At 40.0% G+C, this 22,711-nt stretch overlaps 1 protein-coding gene and 1 non-coding gene across 9 annotated transcripts in view; one reads left to right on the top strand and one right to left on the bottom strand.

The window, feature by feature from the left end:
- CENPJ (centromere protein J) overlaps window positions 1-22,711 on the bottom strand; it is a 50,168-nt gene that overhangs the window by 12,939 nt on the left and 14,518 nt on the right. For 3 of the 8 annotated variants that reach the window (XM_045869117.3, XM_064586330.1, XM_064586329.1), the window contains 7 exons: window positions 22,296-22,407; window positions 21,379-21,481; window positions 19,620-21,249; window positions 16,317-16,449; window positions 11,763-11,928; window positions 4,847-5,089; window positions 553-637 (listed from right to left, as the gene is read on the bottom strand). In XM_045869117.3, the coding sequence (XP_045725073.1) occupies window positions 553-637; window positions 4,847-5,089; window positions 11,763-11,928; window positions 16,317-16,449; window positions 19,620-21,249; window positions 21,379-21,481; window positions 22,296-22,407 (2,472 nt within the window). The remainder of the gene's footprint in view (window positions 1-552; window positions 638-4,846; window positions 5,090-11,762; window positions 11,929-16,316; window positions 16,450-19,619; window positions 21,250-21,378; window positions 21,482-22,295; window positions 22,408-22,711) is intronic. The other 5 variants (XM_064586333.1, XM_064586336.1, XM_064586335.1 and 2 more) reach the window with 3 other exon arrangements.
- On the top strand, window positions 16,206-16,350 carry LOC123840148 (U4 spliceosomal RNA). Its single transcript, XR_006789935.1, has one exon. It is a non-coding gene; the product is annotated as a U4 spliceosomal RNA (small nuclear RNA).

Genomic DNA, 22,711 nt, shown 5'->3' with positions numbered 1-22,711 from the left:
AGTCTGACCAGGTGAAGGGTAAGCACAAAAGCATATTCTGCTGATGGTAAAAAAAAAATGGCAAAACCACTTTGCAGAACAAAGGGAAAACCTACAGCACAAGCCTGGTATGACCCAGCATCCTACTCTTGGTACGTGTCTTAGAGAAACTCACAGGACAGATAAGTTCTGCAGCCCTATTCATTCTATTGACAAACTGGGGAAAAGCATGAACTCCACCAACAGGAAAACTCAACTGTAACAAATATACATGGAATCTGTAACTATTAAAATCAATAAACTAGAGTTTATATGTATTAATGGGAGTATCAACATATTGAGAGAAAAAAACAAATTGTAGAGGGATACACAGAAACAATACTATATTGATTTATGGACACAATGTAGTAAAAGAATGAAAAACAAGCAAAGGAATGTTGTCAGGGTGGAAATAGGTAGGGGATTGGAATACACAAGGGCTTTAATGATATTTACAATGTTTTATTTCTTAAATTGGGTGTAAATTCTCTATTCTTTAAATTCCTTAAGTATTTTATAAAGGTAATTTCTTACCTTGTGTCGGCAAATGATTTTTCTTGTATTTTTCTACCTGGGTTCCTGAAGAAATTTGACTCTTTGGTAATCGAAATGATGAATTCTATAGTATGAGATAATTTTGAATATAAAATTAGTGTTGTCTACACATTAGTACAATGAATGAAACTAAAACTCAGTTTGCAATGAAAATGGGTTAAGTTTGTTCATTTATGTTGTTTTCATTTATCACTACGGTCAGAGGGAACAAGCTATTATTTAGGAATGAACTATACACACACCCCACCTTTAGAAATACAGCTGACCCTGAACAACACTGGGCAGGGGGGTTAGCGGCAGTGACACCGCCCCCCCCACGCACTTGAAAATCCATGTGTAACTTTTGACTCCCCCAAAATGTGACTACTAACAGCCTACTGTGTTGGCTGGAAGCCTTCCTGACAACATAAGCAGCAGATTAACACATATTTTGTATGTCCTATGTATTATATACTGTATTCTTTTTTTTTCTTTTAAGATTTTATTTATTTGAGAGAGAGAGAATGAGAGAGAGCACATGAGAGGGGGGAGGGTCAGAGGGAGGAGCAGACTCCCTGCAGAGCAGGGAGCCTGATGCGGGACTCAATCCCGGGACTCCAGGATCATGACCTGAGCCGAAGGCAGTCGCTTAACCAACTGAGCCACCCAGGTGCCCTATACTGTATTCTTACAATAAAGTCAGGTAGAGCAAAGAAAATGTTATTAAAATCTTAAGGAAGGGAAAATATATTTACAGTACTGTACTGTATTTATTGAAAAAATATGCATACAAGTGGACCCGCACAGTTCAAACACATGGTTTTATATGGTTCAAAGGTCAACCATATATTCATTCTTCAAGTGAGGGCCTAACAGACAACATAAAATGAAACAGTTTTCTGTGATTGTTACCACATTAGCCAAAGAAGAGGGCAGGAACTCAACATCAGCAAAACCCCTTTATCTCAACCTCTCCTGTGAACACACCCCTTACCATCTTGCTCTCACCTTGAGCCCTAGCTCCCCACCGAGAAGATGGCTCACCACAGCCCACTTCCAGAGACAAGTTTCTCACCCTCAGAACTCACACCCCTAGGTTTAGGGGTAGGGTAGAGGTCTTCCTTGCTCCCCGTCACCACTTCCAATAAATCTCTCTCCTCCCTAACCACCCCTGCCCCAGCTCTGCGTCTCATGTCCATGACTCATCCACCATGTACCCCCCTTGCCTTAGCTTCTGTTTCCTGCCCTACTCCATCTTACCTCAGTCATGCATGCCAAGGGGCAAACTCTAGAACTAGTCATTATCAATATCTGCAATTATCAGTAACTACAAAGATCTCAATTTCGAAGCCCTCCAAGCCACAATGTGGGGCATTCTACAAAATAATTAGCCTGGTCTATTCAAAAAGCCAATGCCATTTAATAAAATGCTAAAGTACTAAAGGGTAAGATGCCATTATTTCTCCAATTAGCTTCAAATGGTCCAGCAAAATACATATACACAAGTGGTAAAATGTTAACAGTGGTCGTATCTGGTGACTATTCAGGTGTTCATCACACACTATTCTTTCAAATTTCTGTTTGGGGAAGCTGTTATAATAAAACGTTTGGGGAAGAGGCAAGAATTCCACTTTCTTCTGACTGCCACATCCTATCCTTCCAGCTCACTCCTCTAACACCCTAACTCCACCAATGTGTACAGCCTCCAGGGCCCTACAATTCACTGATCCATACAGATTTTCTATGTCCCTCAAAACCGTATAGCCTTACGCCCTTCTTGTGCAGCTTAAATCATGGTTCACTACAGTTACTCTGGCTGCATATATACCGTTGACTGCCATGCCCCTCACCCACTTTGGTGCATGACCACACCTCTTCTAAAATATAACTCTCCACCACCCTACAACCAAAAAGCTGAACGAGAAAATAATACAAACAATTCTCACTTGAAATGTATGATCTCTAACCTACATTGGCCCCCAAAGCAGCCCAGGAATCAGGCTACACTTCCCCAGTCCCTTTGCTTTCCACTCCCTTAGACAACAATGTCACACTTTCTCCCATCTCCTCAAACCTCCTACACTTCTCCATCCTCACTCTCAGCTGATGACCAAGCTTCCTACTTCACTGACAATGTGAAGGTATTAGGAGGGAACTTCCCACCAGCAGACACCACACATCGAGCCCGGGGCTACACCTTCCACATTCTGCTATCGGGCACGTGCTGTCTATGTTCCTGGCCAAGTCCAGCCGCCCACCCGCCCTTCATTCCCTAAATCCCCTCGCCTCTCACTTATAAACATTGCTTCAACAATTCTCCCACTTTCTCCGGCATCAGCATTTTCCTCTTTACTGAATCAATCCTACCAATACACAAACACTTGTTAATTTTCCCATTAAAACAAACAAATAAAAACAACTTTCCTTACAGCCACCACCCCATCTCTTTACATTTACTGCAAAACCTCTCCCACAAGCTTCTTATACTGTCTGAAACGTCTCTTTTATCCAGTCAGGCTTTTATCTTCAACGCATCCCTACTTGGTAAACCTAATGACTGTCAGTGCTCATCTAATTTAGCAGCAGCCTTTGACACCACTGGCCACTCTCTTCTCCTAGAAGTCCTTTCTTTTCTTGGTTCTCAGGACACCACACTGGCCTCCTTTACTCTATTCTCCTCATCCCATCTTCTCACACTCTGGCTCAGTGTGTGGATCTCTTCACTACCCACACTTGCAGCGTTGATGATCTCTGCCAGCCCAAAGCTTTACCACACATCCTGATGAACCCCAAACTTCTAGCTTCAACCTAACCTTCTCCTGATATGTGCATAACTGCCCAGTTAACATCTCCACATTTTCAAACTTCTCCTCCAAACTTCTCCAGTTAACTTCTCCACAGGCATTTCTAAAGCTGAGATCCTAATATCCATGCCCCCAAGAAATAAATACATGCTCTCTTCTTGTGTCTTACAATAAATGGAAACCCTATTATGCCAAAACACTACAATAAAGTTGGAAACTATTTTTGACACCTTCCTGGCTGTCATACCCCATATCCAGCTCATCAATAAATCCCGTCCACTTCTCAGCACTCCACTGCTGCTCCCCCAGTCTTAAGCCACTGTTCTCTCTGGTGTGAATTACTCCAACAGTCTCCTAACTGGTGTTCCGAATTGTGTGTATGCCCCTCCACTCCCTGTTCAGTCTGCAGTAGACAGCAGACAAAGTAAGCTTACTAAAACAAAAGATTAAGTCAACTCCAATCATAGCCCTCCAAGCGCTCCCCTTCTCAGAGGAAACACCCAAGGGCTTACAGGAACTGATTAAGGCCCTAAGGTACTCTGCACCCAGCTCCCTCTGTCACATCTCCGGTCGCATCCCCTACCATTCTCCCCACTTACTCTGCTCTAGCTCCACCAGCCTCAGGCCATGCTCATGCTCAGGCCCACCAGGCAGAGAGCCTCTGGGCCTCGGGCTCCTCTCAGGCTCTGCTCTCACCCAGGCTTATCTGCACCCCTTTATTATATTTATATTTAATATATAATAATTATACATATTTAAATTAATATATTTAATAATGCGGGCCATTATTCAAATATCACTTTTTTAGTAAGGCTTTCCTTGGCCACCCTGTCTAAAACAGCAACACCCCCCACCTCAACAGTTATCATCCCCCTTCCCTGCTTTTTCTCCTTGGTTCTTGTCATTATGTCACACACCATATATTTATTTTATTATCTATCTTATTTATAAACCTCCTACCACTAGAATATAAATTCCAAGAGGGCAAGGAAGTTCATCTATTTTGTTAATTGTCTTATTCCCACTACCCAAAATCAGCGTCTGGCACATCATAATTGTGAATATAGATGAATGAAAGACCAATTATTTGATTCAAAAGGATCATATGCATGTGACGTGCTGCAAAAAAATTTCACTTGGCCTGTTTTAACTAAGATTATCTGCCTACTGTACTATAGTTCTTTTAAAAGAATTCTAAAAATGAATTTGAAAACTGCACAGCAATGCTCAAAAGAATTTTTCAATTGTGGTAAAAAATACATAAAACTCACCTTCGTAACCACTGTTAAGCGTACAGGTCAGTGGCATGAGGCACATCCAGTACTCTTTTCCTCTTGCAAAACTGAAACTCTGTCCCCATTAAAGAGCAACTTCCCATTCCCACCCCTACCCCCAGCCCTGGCAACTACCCTCTACTTTTCGGCTCTCTAAATTTGAGCGCTCAGATATTTCACATCTCCCTGACTTGACAAAACCGGCTCCAAACCTACCACGGGCCCATCTTTTTTTGCGGCAGGCACACAGGGACCCGTCCTGAGGCTGTTCTCAGTAGCTTCTGCTTTCTTCCAGGCATCTAGTCGGAATCTTTCCATCACTTTTATTTCTTCCCTGAGGTCTGTGTTCTCTCTGACCAACATTTCTATCTGGCTTCTAAGACGGCCATGTGTACTTGACCATTTTGCTTCCTTTCTTTTCAAATCTTCCTGTAAATCTGCTATCTGCTGTTTCAAAGCCTCTCAAAAAAAAACAAAAAACAAAAAAACAACCTAGGATTAAAACAATGCAATAGAAGAAAAGAGACACACGAACAAAACAGAAGTACTGCCCTAGCACAGACAGCAGAAAAGGGAAGGCTTGGTCAATCACATTTCAAAAATACCAAGTTCTTCATGAAAGGGACTGGGGTTCAGGTTAGAGACTCACCTTATGCCATCAACAAAACCGATTCCAGAAGGAGGCAGGCACCACTTAGGAGTTCACTGCAATAACACTGTCATGAGGTAATAAAGGTCTATACTAAGCTATTGAAATAGAAAAAAAGATAAATTGGGGATTATCGGATAAAGAAAAAACTAATAGGAATTTATGACTAACTGAAGGAAGAGTTAAGGTAAAGGGATGATTAAAAGACTCAAAGTCAAACCATCAGTCCTGAAAACAGATTCTACTTGGAATTCATGAGAAGAAACTGGTTTTAAGAAAATGATTTGTTTCAGATGCACTAAATGACAAATGTGAAGAAACTCCTGGAAATATCTAGAAGCAATTTGCAATTATATAAACAAAAATCAAGATTAATGTCAAAACTAAGGAAAAATTAGTCACCTACATGGCTTATGTGGGTGCAAGATATGGGGAGTGCCTGAGAGCTGAGGAAGGAGCATGGGTGGAAGCAAGACCTCATTGCTCACCACCTGAGAACCTTACCTGATATGAGCCTAAGGGAAGTGAGGAGCCCTAAGCAGCTCATTAATACACATGTAAAACTTGACGTCTATCCATTTTCATGTAAGCCTCATGACTGCCAAAAAAGCAACCCCGTTACAGAAAGAGACTAGGGCTGGAAGGACCTCCCTTGGGGGGTGGTCACATCACAGGGAGCATGGACTCTGGGTTTGGGTGAGATCAACGCTCAAATCCCAGTTCCGTGTCTTAAAAGCTCTTCAAAGAAGGTATTAACCTCCCTAAACATCAGCCTCTCTATTTATAAAATTGTGGAGTATAACTAATAAATGAGCAATTTCTAGCTGGTAAGCATTATCATCATGTGGGCAAAGAGACTTATTAATATTAAAATGGTAACACGTAAGTCTAAATAGGTTAAGAATTCAAAAGCAATAAGCCAAACAGAGAAAGACAAATACTGTATGGTATCACTTATATGGGGAATCTTAGAGAAAAAAAGAAAAAAGCCAACTTTATAGAAACAACAGAATGGTGGTTGCCAGGGGCTGGGGGAAAGGGAAATGGGGAGATGAAGGTCAAAGGATACAAGCCCGCAGTTATAAGACGAACAAGTTCTGAGGAGCAGCGTACAACATGGTGACTACAGTAATAATACGGTGGTGTACACTGAGAGCAGATGTTGTTGCTGAGAGCAGATTCTTAAGCATTCTCAGCACGCACACCCACACAAAGAGTTAACTATGTAAGGTGATGGATGTGTTACCATCTTGATCTTGCTATGTATATAAAATCATTACACTGTACATTTTAAATATACATGCTTATATTTTTCAATTATTCCTCAATAAGGTTAAAAAATCATTCAACAGCAATTAATATTTAAAAAATACCTACTATCAGGTACTGTTCTGGGTCCCTGGAATACAAAGAACAAAACAAAGATTGCAAGGAGACTTGTGTTGAAGGGGACAGGGCCTAGGGAAGAAAAGGCAAGGCAGGCAGAAGAAAGCAGTATTGCGGGGAAGGGAGCATATGCAGGGAAGGGAAGCTGCAGTATTCAATATGGCAGGTCTCACTGAACAGAGACCTGAAGGAGGCTCAGTGTGAGCCACGTGGCTGTTCAGGGGAAGAGCATTCCCAGAAGCACCAGTAAATACACCAGGGAGGAGGGTGCCTGGGCACAGTCGCAGAACAGCAAGCAGGCCAGTGAGCTGGGGCAGAACGAATGACACAGAGGGAAAAAGGTGAAAGAACACCAGATTATATAGGAATTTGAGGCCCATTGTAAGGACTGGGGCTTTTATCATAAGAAAAAAGTGGAGCCATTAAAGGGCCATGGGCAGAGAAGGGACGAGACCTGGCGTCTTTCCAGAAGAATCACTGGCTGCTACATGGTAAACAACTCATGGAAAAGACAGGGCGGGAGCAGAGCTGTGGCCAGCCAGTCCTTTAACTCAGAGATGGCAACTCAAGTCTGGGTACGTTTTCTGACAGAAGAGCAAGCAGTGTGAGAGAAAGAGAAGAGAACACTCCTAGGTTTCTGGCCTGAGCACGTGGAAGGTCAGGGATGCTGCCACCCAAGATGGAGAAGGCTGCGGAAGGGAAGTGCAGAAGTTCATTTGGAGACACGTGGAGGTGAACTATCCAGTAGCTGGTCAGATAGACCAGACCAGCACATCGAGCAGGTCCAGGCAGGATTTAAATGTGGAAGTCTTTAGCATATGAATCCTAACTGAAGGCATGAAACTAGAGATCATCCTCCCTGCTGGGTGGCCTCCACCATTAAGTTAAAGACAAGGAAAAAGTAAAAGGGGACGAGGCAAGGCACCAGCCAGGTAAGGGGGAAACCCAGAGCACCAGGTCTCCTGCGTGTCAAACGAATGAAAGCTCTGATGAGCAGTCGTGTGCTGCTGGAGGCCAAGTCACAGGAGGACTGCGAGCTCCCCATCAGGGAGAGGCTGGGGACCAAAACAGGGGAGTTTTCAGGGCAGTGGTGTGGACGGAAGCATGTGGAGAGAGAACAGGAGCTGAGATGGGAGATGGTGAAACAGACAACACTTTCAAGAAGTTTTGCTACAAAGAAACAAAGAAACAGCCCTTGTGACCCAGGAGTATGCGGGCAAGAGAGATTTTAAGAAGAGCAAGTGTGTACACTGATGACAAGGTTCAGTTGAGTGGAAAATGGCTGGTGTTAGAGAAACAAGAAATGCTGGAGCAGGGCTGTAGGTAGTGAAGGGGTGAGACCTAGTATATAAGCAGGGCTTCCCCGTAAGCATGGACAGTTCATCTAAGCAACAGACAGAGGCAGAGCACATGGGCTCAGACACCAAGGCAAGACCAAGAGTAGGATCAGTGGGAAGTTCTCAGCCATGTAGAAAGCAGGGTCTTCAGGGAGTAGGGAAGTTTGAGAAGGTGAGGGGGGTGCAGAGTATGGAATGGAAGAGTGGGAGAGAAGGGAAAATAGAAACAATATAGGCCCACTCATGGTTTGTGCTCATGACTTTAAAATGAGCTTGTTTCCCATTAAATTTTTCTTCCAGCTAAACTAAGTGTTACAGGCACAAAGATGAAGTAGGCAGGAAATGCCAGGCTTACAGTCTTGCCAACAAAATATCATGACTTGAGAAAGGGAATAAAGAATACACTTACAGAAATGATTAGAGTGACTGACTCTGGGGTTTAAGGACATAAGAGGGTGGGGAAAACCAATGAATTGGAAGGTCCTAAGGGGACCGAAAGATTAGAGTAATAAAGGGAGTGAAAAATATTAATATGCTTGGTCACAAAGGGCTAGAAAATAGGATTTAAAAAATAACAGCTAGAATGAATATGTGTGAAGAAGAGGAAGAGAAAGGGTCAGGATAAAAAAGATATGCAGAAGATAAAGTCAAAAGAAATTATTACTGATGGAATTTGAAGACGGAAAAGGTCTAGACCTCTTTTTATCCCAAGTGTGAATGGGGAAAAAGTCAAAAGAAAAGGCAGATTTAGCAGAAAGAGGGTAAGTTAAGTTTGAAACATACAGAGCTAACCAGCTCACTACACAGCACCTCATAGATCCTGCCCCTCAAATATCTTCTGAGTGAAGAAACAGATACACAGGTTGGTAACTCAGCAGAGATCTGACTGAACATCCATGTGTAAATGGTCAATGAAAACTCACTGCATGAAAATTAGAATAAAGTTACAAGATTAAGATAAAAGAATCAGCGTGAACTCATGACTTCAGAAAGACATCACCCTTCCCCAGCGGTGCCACTCCGACAGGCACCAACAGCAAGGACCCCACTGCTGCTGACGCCCGTCAGCTCCCTAGTAGGGCTCTTTGGACAATGGCTGATTTCAGATGTGGGGCAGGTTGAAGAAAAACAAAAGCAAAAAACCAGGTGATCTGAAATAACCAGTTGTTAGAGAAAGCAGGGATAATTTCAAACATCTAAGGGCAATGGCAAAGCTGAAGGACAAGGAAGCTCCCACCGGCCAAACTGGGGCCACTTGTTTATCAAAAAGGAAATTTTGTAATTAATTAGAGTAACTTGAATCTGTAAAAGGCTATAAATCAATAACGATGAATGTAAATTCCAGGAGGACAGAAATATCTTCTTCATCAACAATTCCCCCATGCTCATCATAAAGGGTTCTCAAATCAATGTGTTGATGGAATGAACACCCGAAAGAAAAGAGTTAATATTTTTTAAAATAACTATAATATAAAAGAAGATTGAATATACCATCTCTGTTCTTTTAACAATTTAATAAGTAGAAGAGTAGCAATAAATACAGGTTTGTTTTCTATTAAGTATATATCTGTTTTTGAAGTAGTATTTGCATAGTATAAGAAAAAGAGAAAGTGTAACAAAAACAGAAAGAAATAATGAATACCCACTGTCACACAAAATAATCAAGTCTGAAAGGGGTCCAATGCTTAAGTCAACACTATCAAAGTAGAAAGAGCATTCAGGAATGAGTTCCAAAACTATGAAAAAGATTCTTAATACCTAACATACTAGATTCAATAAACTGAGCATTAACCAAAACATAACAGCACATGTTTCTTCCCACAAAAATAAACAGAATTAAAGACCCTAACTGACATGGCACGTGGTAACTTAAGCTTTAGGTATGCAGATGAGCTTGCTCAAAGAGGGTATACTACACGAGAGGGGAGAAAACAGAGGCTGGGACTCAATCTTACTAGTATTTACTTTTTTTTTTTTTAAGTAGGCTCCACACCCTGTATGGAGCCCAGTGCAGGGCTTGAACTCACAACCCTGAGATCAAGACCTGAGCTGAAATCAAGAGTTGGATGCTTAACCAACTGAGCCACCCAGGCACCCCAAAAATACTAGTATCTAAAATATGGAAGTTTGCATTTTATGCCATAAGCAATGGAGAGCCGTTTAAAATTTTCCGTTTGATAAATTGAAGTTTTACTTGTTTTGGTTTTTTTTTCTTTTTAAGATTTTATTTATTTATTTGAGAGAGAGAGTGAGCGAGAGAGAGCAGGAGCAAGGGGAAGGGGCAGAGGCAGAGGGAGAAGCAGGTTCCCCAATGAGCAGGGAGCCCGATGCGGGGCTCAATCCTGGGACTCCAGGATCATGACCTGAGCCGAAGGCAGTTGTTTAACCCACTGAGCCACCCAGGCGCCCCTGAAGTATTACTTGTAATGAAGTTCAGTATGTCCGTGTTTTCTTTATACTTAGTTCTTTGTGTCCTCTCTTAGAAATCTTTGCATATGCCAATGTCACAAATATATTCACCTATGTTTTTTTCTAGGAAGTTTACAGTTTTAACTAGAAATGCATTAGTTATTTTTATTTATTTTAAAGACTTATTTATTTTTATTTTAGAGAGAGAGTGAAAGAGAGCATGGGGGGAGAGGGGCAGAGGGAGACGGAGAGAGAAACTGGAGCAGACTCCATGCAAAGTGCGGAGCCTGATGTGGGACTCAATCTCAGGACCCGAGCCAAAACCAAGAGTCAGGACGTTTTTTTTTTTGTTTTTTTGTTTTGTTTTGTTTTGTTTTGTTTTGTTTTTAAAGATTTTATTTATTTATTTGACAGAGAAAGACACAGCGAGAGAGGGAACACAAACGAGAGAGGGAACACAAACGGGGAGTGGGAGAGGGAGAAGCAGACTCCCTGCCAAACAGGGAGTCCGATGTGGGACTCGATCCTGGGACTCCAGGATCATGACCTGAGCCGAAGGCAGTCGCTTAACCAACTGAGCCACCCAGGCGCCCCAAGAGTCAGGACGTTTAACTGACTAAGCCACCCAGGTGCCCCTGCAGTGGTTATTTTTAACTACTACATTCCTCTGATTCTGTCCATTCTAACTTTGAAATAAATAGGACTGATTATTTGGCCTATCAGTTGATAAGTTTTAAAATTAAACACCCTGTTAGTACAGGGGCCTTATAAATGTATAAATTTATACTGTATAAATGACTAGAAGTAACAGTATTTGGTGTAAGGGGTGTCAATCAGATCAACACAACATGATGCTGGTGAATTTCCAACTCTTGGCTTATTAATTCATCCATGGCATTACTGGAGTCTTTTTTTTTTTTTTCTTTTTGGAAGCCTTTAGTAAGAAAAGAACTGATATATTTTACTCTTTAAAACTTAGACTACAAAAAATGTTCCTCATGCAGTCTCAGATTACTTATTGAGTCAATGGATGATTAATAAATTGATACCCAGGGGCCCCTGGGTGGCTCAGCTGGTTAAGCATCTGCTTCTGGACTTCAGCTCAGATCACGTTCTCAGGGTCCTGAAATCGAGCCCCATGTTGGGCTCCACACTCAGCAGGGAGTCTACTTAAGGAATTTCTTCCTCTCCCTCTGCCCCTCTCTCTGCTCTCAAAAAAATAATTTTTTTAAAAAAATGTTTAAAAAAATTGACACCCCATTTCTCTTTGACACATCATATAACTCTGAGATTCTTACAAAATTGTCATCCTTACTAACTTACATAAGTATAACATAACGAACTGGCATACCTGTATTTCTTCACGTTCTTTTTTATCTGGAAAAGTTCTTGCAACTGCAGTATACTTTTCAAAAACTTTGCGTTCCTTTTGTAGCTTCCTCATTTCCTCCTTTTTAAACTCTTCTATTCGAGCCAATTCTTTTGCTTTCTGTTGTTCAAAGTCTGTAATTTCTTTCCTAAAATGACCAAACCATGTTATCATTTAAAGGGACCATCTTAATGGACTAATCCACATGTGGTACAAAATGGAACATCAGTGACAGCCTGGAATGGAGGAGCTGCTGGTCTTGGTGAATCCATCTTCAATCCATAGTACTGAAATAAACTGTCAGTTAACTCTATAAAGCATTCCTCCAACAAATATTCATTGAGCATCTACTATGAATTACACACTACCCTGGGTACTGGAGAAACCACAGTGAAAAAAATAAACATCCTTACTTTCTTGGAGCTTCTCAATCTAATGGAAGAAACAGACAATAACAAGATAAAATATATGGCACATTAGAAGGAGAAAAATAATGCAAGGAATGAGGGTAGGAAATATCAGGGAGATTGAAATTATGGATGGGGTCATCTTGCTGAGATAGTATTTTAAGTAAAACCTGAAGGAACTGAGAGAAGAGCCATAAGAATATCTGGACAAAACAGCTCAGAAAGAGGGAGCACTTGGGGCGCCTGGGTGGCTCAGTGGCTTAAGCGACTGCCTTCGGCTCAGGTCATGATCCTGGAGTCCCGGGATCGAGTCCCGCATCGGGCTCCCTGCTCGGCAGGGAGCCTGCTTCTCCCTCTGCCCCTCCCCCCTCTCATGTGCTCTCTCTCATTCTCTCTGTCTCAAATAAATAAATAAAATCTTTGGGAAAAAAAAAAAAAAGAGGGAGCACCACATGCAAAAGCCCTGAGGTAGGAATATGCCTGATGTGATCGAAGATCAGCTAGGAGGCCAGGGTGGATAAAACAGTGAGCATGAAACAGAAAAGTAGGAAAAACTGTCAAAAAAACAAATACAAAAAACACCACACAAACAAAAGAGAGGGACAAATGCATTAGGGTCTTATAGACCAGTGTCAGGACTTTGGTGTCTTAACTTAGGAGAATGTTGATCAGGGAGAATGACATATCAAAATGGTGGAACAGGAAATCCCCAGCTCACATCTCCCTACACAAACAAGAAGCTGAAAGCCATACACAGATAAAAGTACTTTTGTGGGAGCTCTACCATCCAGGTAGGAGGTTGAGAAACCCAAAGCCCATCTGCCAAAGGACCCAGGGGGAGCCACACCCATCTGTGTCCCTGGTAACAGGCCCACAGACCTCAGTCATGACTACGAAATCTGAAACAGTCCTGTAACCTGGCGCTAGCCCTGCTGTATCCCCGGGTGAGCAGGGACCCAGCAGGAGGACACCAAGGGGCCAGCAGGAGGATACTCAAAAACCTGGCAGGAGCCACACCCATTCTCACCCCTCGTAACAGACCCACTGTCTGCACACTCAACAGTGGACCTGGAAGCAGCCCCATGACTAGCTCCAGCACTGCTGGACTGTGGTCCTACAAGCAGTCCTGTTCAACTGGGGATCTAGTAGGAACCACATCCACCATGCCCCTGTGAAGAGACCCACCAATTATGGACTCCAGTGTGGACCCAGCAGTAGCCACACTACAATCCCATTCAACTGTGATCCTAGAATCAGGCCATCAGTCCAGGGATCCACTTGGAAAAGGTCTTTACCTGCCAAAACTGGTCTGTAAAGACAGAGTTTTCTACCCTTTCAAATGAAAAAATGTCAACACAAGGCTACACAAGAATCAGGCAAATGTGACACCACCAAAGGAAACTAATAAAGCTCCAGCGACCAAGCCCAAAGAAATGCAGATCTAAGAATTGCCTGACAATCAAAATAACTGTTTTGTGTTTTTTTTAAGATTTTATTTATTTATTTGACAGAGAGAGACACAGCAAAAGAGCAAACACAAGCAGGGGGAGCAGGAGAGGGAGAAGCAGGCTTCCCGCGGAGCAGAGAGCCCGATGCGGGTGCTCGATCCCAGGACCCCAGGATCATGACCTGAGCCGAAGGCAGACGCTTAATGACTGAGCCACCCAGGCGCCCCTCAAAATAACTGTTTTAAAGCAGCTCAGCAAACTACAAGAGAACACAGATAAACAACAAAATCAGGAAAATAATACATGGAAAAAAAAAAACAAGAAGTTCAACAAAGAGATAGAAATCATTTTTAAAAAGCACCAACAATTACTTAAAAAAACTAAATAAATAAAACTTAAAAGGGGGGGGGGCACCTGGCTGGCTCAGTCTGTGAAGCATGTGACTCCTGATCTCAGGTTTCATGAGTTTGAGCCCCATGTGGGATGTAGAGATTACTTAAAAATAAATAAAACTTGAAAACCACAAATTCTGGAGCTGAAGAATACAATGAATGAAGTGAAAAAATACAATAGAGAGCTTCAACAACAGACTTAAGCATAAGAAAGAATCTGTGGACTCAAAGGTAATTAGAGGTTAGTCAGAGAAAAAAAAAAGAAAAAGAATGAACAAGAGTGAAGAAAGTCATGAGATCCATGGGACACTACAAAAGAACCAATACATTCATTATGGAAGTCTCAGAAGGAAAAAACAAAATCAACAAACCCCTACTAGACCTAAGAAAGAGAGAAAACTCAAAATCATAAATGAAAGAAGACACATTACAATAGATGCCCCAGAAATAAAAAGGATCATACTATGAGCAATTATATCCCCAAAACTGGATAATCTAGAAGAAACAGATAAATTCCTAGAAATATACAACCTACCAAAACTGAATCTAGAAGAAATAGAAAGCCTGAACAGACCAAAAATAAGGAAACTGAATCAGTAATTAAAAGCCTCTCAAGAAAGAATAGTTCAGGACCAGATGGCTTCACAGGTAAATTCCAGCAAACACTCAAAAAATAATTAATACCCATCTTGCCTAAACTCTTCCAAAAAAGAGAAGGAATACTCCCAAACTCATTTCATGAGGGTAGTCACTTGGACACCAAAGCCAGACAATGACACCACAAGAAAACCATAGGGCAATCCCTGATGAACACATATGTAAAAATCCTCAATAAATACTAACTAGCAAACCAAATCCAACAGCACATTAAAAAGATTTACACCATGACCTACTGGGATTCATCCCTGGAAGAGAAGGATGGCTCAACATATCAAATCAATCAATGTGATGTAAACTGGTACAGCCACTCAGGATCAGTATGGTGGTTCCTCAAAAAATTAAGTATAGAATTGCCATTTGATCCAGCAATTCCACCCCTAGGTATATACCCAAACTAAAAGAAGAGACCTGAACAGATATTTACAAACCAATGTTAATAGCATTATCCACAATAACCAAAAGGTAGAAACAACCCCAATGTCCAGCTGTAAGCCAAGAAATGTCAAGGACTGACAGCAACCACTATAAGATAGGATAGAAAGCATAGCTCTGCTGATGCCTTGACTTCAGACTTCTAGCCTCCAGAACCATGACGAAGTAAATTCCTATTGTTTTAAGCCACTTAGTTTGTGTGTACAGTTGATCCTTGAACAACAGGGGTTTGAACTGCATGGATCCACTTATATACAAATTTTTACAGTACAGTACTGTAAATGTATTTTCTCTTCCTTATGACTTTCTTAACATTTCTTCTCTACCTTACTTTATTATAAGAATTACCTATCTTACACATGTAACAAACCATGTGTTAATCAACTGTTTGTTATCGGTAAGACTTCCAGGCAACAGTACACTATTAGTAGTTAAGTTTTTAGGGAGTCAAGAATTATATGTGGCTTTTTGGCTGTATAGGGGGATGGAGCCCCTACCCCCCCATTGTTCAGGATCAACTGTACTTTGTTACAGTAGCCCTAGAAAATTAATGCACTGGCCAAGGTAGCACTTGAATTCACAGCTTCAAAATTCAATTTATGATCTCCTCACTAAGAGAATTCCCTTTTTAACTCATTTCTGACTATAATGGGTCATTTTAATTAAAAAATTTTATGTGGTTAAGATTTCAAAAAAAAAGAAAGATTTCACTTCCTTTTCCTTTATCTTGTTAGACTGACAAAAATTACTTCAAATATTTTATATATAATCTTTTTTTTTGCCTCATATGCATTTATATTTTAACCAACTAACATATAATACAACTAAAATATACACACACAAAAACAAGTAAGGAACATTTATGTGATGTGTTGTGAAAGAATTTCCCCATTCAGTTAATTAACACTCCCATCACCTCACATTTACCTTTTTTTTTTTTTTGGCGAGAACATTTAAGTTCTACATTCTTAGCAAATTGCAATTATACAAATACACTGTTATCAATTATCATTACCATGTTATACATTAGATCCGCAGATCTTATTCATCTTATAGTATAATCTTGAAGATAAAACTGAATCACTAAGCTTTGCGCAGTGGCAGTATCGTAGCCAATGAGGTTTATCCGAGGCGCGATTATTGCTAATTGAAAACTGAATCACTATATTTTTTCCCAACTTACAGATACTAACTTACCTAAGTTTTTCCAAGGCATTTTTCCGTTCAATGCGAAGTTTAGTTAAAGATGTGTTCTCAGCTTTAAATTTTTCTATTTCTGTTTCCAATTCAATAACTTTCTCTCTCAAAACCTGAGATCGAGCACTGTCACCTATGAAATAGGTCATAATATTGAACTTCACAAAAGGCCTTCAGCAGCAAAAAACATTAGCTAGCTATTAACACTAAGAGCCAAAAATATTATAAACATTGGTACTATTAAAATGTTTCTAATAACAACAAAAATTATATTTGGCCTAACTTTCCAGATGAAACCAATCTAAATTTAAGAAAGACATTATTCTACCTCAAGAGTATCAGTCTGATAATGAATTAACATTACATATAAAAAGAAATTCAAATACTTTTTTTAAAAACTAATACATACATTTTTTGTCTTTTTGATAACAGCCAATATTGAAAGAACTTTGTAGGGTAACAGATGGTAACTAGATTTATCATGGGATCATTTTGTAATGCATAAAAATACTGAATCACTATGATGTACACCTGAAACTAATAGGATGTTGTACATCAATTATACTCCAATTATACTTCAATTTAAGTATATACATATAGGGATGCCTGGGTGGCTCAGTTGGTTAAACAACTGACTCTTGGTTTCGGCTCAGGTCATGATCTTAGGTTCATGAGAGCCATGTGTTGGGCTCAATGCTCAGCAGGGAGTCTGCTTCTCCCCCTCTCCTCTCTATCCCACCCTCCAAGCTCACGTGCTCACACTCTCTCTCTCTCTCAAATAAATAAATAGGGGCTCCTGGGTGGCTCAGTCAGTTGAGTGGCTGACTCTTGATTTCTGCTCAGGTCATAATCTTGGGATCCTGGGATCAAGCCCCACGTCAGGCCCCCCACTCAGCGAGGAGTCTGCTCAAGGATTCTCCCTCTCTCTGCCCCTCCCCCCCACTTGCACATGCTTGCATGCTCTCTCTAAAATAAATAAATCTTTAAAAATAAATAAATCTTTTAAAAATGAATGAATATATACACATATATAAATAGCTTCAGAACATGAATAAGTAATATATACACATATATAAAGACATCTAAAGCACTAATCAACACCAAAATCAAAATTTATGCCCACTAGTCACAGAAATATAAATTGACTTTTTCCATACCAAATTTGCTATTTAAAAGAGTAAAATAGCCAATGCTTCTGTCCTTCCATTACCCTTCTGAAAAACTGATTTTTGCATAAAAATATGCATTGCAGTGTTATTTCTAATAGTGAAAAATAATTTAAGTATCCAACATTAGGGAAATTACTGAATAAAATAATGCTGCATTCATACAATGTTCTGCAACCATTTTTAAAATACACAAAGAAGGGCACCTGGGTGGCTCAGTCGGTTAAGCATCTGCCTTTGGCTTAGGTTATGATCCCAGGGTCCTGGGATCGAGTCCCACTTCCGGCTCCCAGCTCAGCAGGAAGCCTGCTTCTCCCTCTGCCTCTCCCTCCACTGGTATGCGCTCTCTCTCTCTCTCGCTCTCAAATAAATAAAATCTTTTTAAAAAATACACAAAGAGTTTTAAAGATACGGCCAATGTGTATTATACACTTGGTCAAAAAAGATAAGGTAAGCTTTTTCTTAGTGGTTCGGTGATCTCTGAGATCCTTGGGCCAAGCAATTTCTTTAAAGGAAAAGTTAGCATTATGTATATGGGGTGCCAGGACCACTGCCACGTGAAAGCAAGTATGATTTTTATTTTTAATATTATTTTATTTGTGTCTGTACATATTCATGTATAAATTTTATGAAACCCAGACATAGTGCTTATTTTTAATAAAATTCACAACTGACTTTAAAAAAAAAAAAGATAAGGTAAGCTTTAACAAATAACTGTACTATATTAAAAATACATAGGAAAAATGACTGGAAGGAAATATCCCAAAATGGTATCACACCTACCTTTGGATAGTTTAGTTATAAACATTTTTCATTCTATACTTTTTAAGCTTCCAAACTGTCTGCAAAAAGTACTACTTTTAAAGTCAGAGTATTTTTAAATAGTTTAAGTTATAATTTATATTTTAAAGCACCTATGCTTTGCTAGGCATTCAGAGTTTATAATATGATATAGGAGAAAGGAGTTTTTCAATATGAATTTTAAGAGCCCATCACATTAACTGAGTACTATATAGCCATTAAATGGAATAGGCAGATGTGTATGTGGAAAAGAACAATCTTCAAAATTTATTATAAACAAGGTGAAGAGGGTGCACCTGAGTGGCTCAGTTGGTTAAGTGGCTGCCTTCAGCTCAGGTCATGATCTCAGGGTCCTGGGATCGAGCACAGGCTGCGGGCTCTGTGCTCAGCGGGGAGTCTGCTTCTCCCTCTCCCTCTGCCCTTCCCTCCCATATTCCCCCCCACCCGCTCATGTGTGCTCTCTCTCAAGTAAATGAAATGAATAAAATCTTTAAAAAAAAAAAGGTGAAGAATGGTATACAAAAAACATGTTTTCATTTGTGTAGAAAGAAGATGATATACCCACTCACCCATATGCTTTCATATGTACAGAATCTTTTTAGAATACACAAATGAAATGGGAATGTAGGTTCCTCTAGGAAAGGGAACTAGGCACACAGGTTCCAGGGAAGAAAGGAAACTTCAGTTTTACTGTATTTCTTCTTGGTCCTATTTAGCAAGTTAGTGCATGAGGTAGTAAAAAAATTAAGTAAAAACATAGTCATTTTAAAAAGTATATACACAAAGGGGTTCACCTCACAGTGACACAAACCATAAATTGGGTACTCTCTGGTTACAAAAGTGTTATCTCACTTTATAATAAATTAATTAATTTGAAAGCCTTGAGAACAAGGCATAGGCTTAAATTTGAAAAATCTGAAATCACAATGCAACCAAATCTTTTATACTAGTGGCTATTATTTAGGCGCACAAAATAAATCAAATTTTAACAAATCACCTAATTAGACTTCTACTGAGCAACTAGAAAAGTTAGGATTTTAAGCATTCTGACATCAGACTAATAAGGTAAATGTGAAATTTATAACATTCTTTTTTTTTAAAGATTTTTATTTATTTATTTGACAGAGAGAGACACAGCGAGAGAGGGAACACAAGCAGGGGGAGTGGGAGAGGGAGAAGCAGGCCCCCCGCCGAGCAGGGAGCCCGATGTGGGACTCGATCCCAGGACCCCGGGATCATGACCTGAGCTGAAGGCAGACGCTTAATGACTGAGCCACCCAGGCGCCCCGAAATTTATAACATTCTGATACCTATTTATTTTATAATGCTGACTTACCAAGTGGTTGGTCTTGACTTGGGTTTAACTTGGGTTCATTTCCCAAGTGTGAATCTGGTTTTGGTTTCAGTTTCAAAGCAGGAAAGAATTTCATCATGAGATCCGATGGAGGAGGAGGGCTTGTGCTCCTACCGGGTTTGCTCAAGTCTTCTCCCTTCTTAACTGGTGCAACCTTCCTCTTGATCGTTTTGTCCGATACACATATTTCACTCTTAGGGTAGGCTGTTTGAGGAGTCCCATAAAAGGCCTCATTCCCAAGAACAGCATCATGTTTAAATGAATTCTCTTCAAGGTCAGTCCAAGTTCTTTCATCATCAAAGTCAATTTTACTCATGCTTATGGATGAGGGTCTTCTTGAGGACTCAGAAACTTTGTTTTTCAAGCTTTCTATAATGACAGACTCATCGCTACTGTAATCTTTATCAGACAGATCTAAATCAACATCTCTCCTTTTATCTTCTTCTTGAGTCCCAGTGTCCGTAAAAGGTCCCTTACCATCACAGACTTGTGGACTGTCCTCTCTGCTGCTAAAACCCCTCTCTTTATCCTCAGTTGATGGTTTTATGGTAACATCAAGTTGCTCCTCAGAGTCAGTGCTACTGTCACTGTCTGTGACACCTTCCTCATCACTTACATTCCACCGAGTCTGATTTTCAGAAGTGCTCATTTGGAACGCTTTCCTACTGACTTTACACAACTGTTCCCTATATCCTTCAGGCGAGGAGACTGAATCAGGTTGGTTGGGTGTGACCTCACACTCACCCTCATGTTCAGGTTCAGTACAGTCTGGAGCCTCACTGTGGTTAGACTGGATAACAGGATCCAGGGTCACCATCTCCGGCTGCACAGCTTTGACAGGGGTAGAAGACAGCCGGTGACCTTTGCAGATCTGCTGGTCCCTCTCTAAGATCTTCAGTACAAATGAGGAATTACTGGAAAATGATATTTCATCAGCAGCTCGTTCCAAAAACAAAAATTCATCTAATTCCAAATTTTCCTTTTCCTTTTCTCGTTCCCAAGTCTCTAACTTTTTCTGAAGAGAAATGTCAAGAGAAGATTCTGACTTTTTCAAGGTCTCATTTTTGGGGCTATTCGAAGACATGCAGCTGACCAGTCCTGCCGAAAGAGGAAGTCCATCTTTACCCTGTGTCTTATTCCAGACTTTGCAACCAGTATCACAAGGTTTTGCACACTCAGGTACATTATCTCTATTATTAGACTCAACTTTTTTTTTTAATTTGATCTGTTCTCTAAATTGCCCATCACATTTCTTCCCTCCAGGTATTTTCAATCCTGATGGAGGAAGACTTTTCCTGTTACTACTCTTAAGCACTTTCGGCTTCTGACTGAGTGTGACAAAACCACTCTTGGCCCTACCTTTACTGTTCTTTTTAACAGGAGGGTTATCTGTACACAGTTCTTTATTTATAAGAGCAGTTTTCCGCTGGAATTGTTGTCTATCCATTTTAAACACAGGTTGGTCCTCTAAAATGTTCTGATTAGTCACTAGTTTACTTTCTCTCCCTTTCTGAGACTTAGATTTAGCATTAGTAAATCTAGCTAAACCTTCTCCTCGTTTCAAGAATGGTTGTTTTGGTTTTGCTTTGATGAGGAACGATCCTTCTGCTTCCTAAAATAGAGAACAATATTTGAATTAATTCTGGTATATCCAAGTTATCTCAAACTTATTTTTAAAGCAAATTATAAACAAATCTCTAAAGTCTTAAGTGAACTTAATCAAAACAGTGGAAATGCCTACCCTTAGTTGTTTTCGTTTCAGTTCTTGTTCTTCCAGCCGAATTTGTTCTTCTAAGTAGTCTTCGAATGTCTGTTTCCTTTCTCTGATAGCAGCTTTAATAGGTCTAATCACAAAAATAAAGTTATTTAACATGCAAGTCAGGATGTGGTGAATATCTGACACTTAGTGTGCCTGACACAGACACCCCAACTACACCTAAGAACTAACCTTTTTCAAAGTCATAGACCCTCTTTGAGAATCCAATGAAAGCTATAATCCCACCCCATCTCCCAAAATACAGAAATATGCAACTCTCTACACATGATTTGAAAAAATGCCCTTCTGAAGTCCATTTATTGCCTGTAGATTAACTTTTGATATTTTGAAAATCTCATCAAATATGCATCTTTAACAAAGAGCCTTGACAATGTAGAGCAATAATCAGAAGTCATTTGCCCATCCATAACATATACTAAAATATTTCAAATATTTAAGAATATAATAAACCTCAATATTGATATTTTATCTTTGTCATAAGATTTTTAAATTCTGTAACCAGACTTACCCAATTATAATTTATAGGTGACACCAAATATGAGACTCAATAGTAATTTGTTATTGTCTTTGCCAAAATGGGATTTACTTAACTATTTGAAAGATTAATTTTATCCAGATTTTTTCTCTTTGGTGAAAAAACTTTGCTCAGTTCTTCCAAAACAATGTCAAAGCTACTTGAACTGATGTATCTCCCTAACAGCTGTCTGTTGCTGACAATATGTGGTAAGTTGTACCTTTAACATTATACTTAAAAGCATATTCAAGCAAAAACAAGAAAACCATGGGTCTTTAAAAAAAAAAAAAAAGAAAGGGCTCTATCTTAATAGCTGTGTATAACATTAAACGGTCACTCTTCTTATTCTTTTCAATATGGATGATACCTTTCTTCAATATTAGTCACTTCTGAAGAATCACCAATTTTTTTTACATTCACATCATTCCCTTCCTCAATCGGTTCGGTCACTTTTTCCCAACATGGTAAAATACCTTCTCCTAGGATAAAAATTAGGAAAATTTAGTTTCAAAAAATCAAGAATAAAGTCTTGTAAAATCAAATTTTACAAGTTACTATGCTAAAAAAAATATTTATCAAAAGTAATGTATGCCAGGGACACCTGGGTGGCTCAGTCAGTTGGGCATCCAACTCTTGATTTCGACTCAGGTCATGGTCTTGGGGTTGTGGGATCGAGCCCCACAATGAGCTCTGTGCTCAGCGGGGAGTCTGCTTCTCTCCTTCTCTCTCTGCCCCTTCCACCCCCTCTTTGCATGCACGCTCACTCTCTCTGAAATAAAGAAA

Source organism: Mirounga angustirostris, unplaced genomic scaffold (genome assembly GCF_029215605.1).
Source record: "Mirounga angustirostris isolate CCGP_5_RB_7025 unplaced genomic scaffold, mMirAng1.0.hap1 SCAF_3, whole genome shotgun sequence".
Classification (NCBI taxonomy): Eukaryota; Metazoa; Chordata; class Mammalia; order Carnivora; family Phocidae; genus Mirounga; species Mirounga angustirostris.
This window is presented reverse-complemented; position numbering and strand designations above follow the sequence as displayed.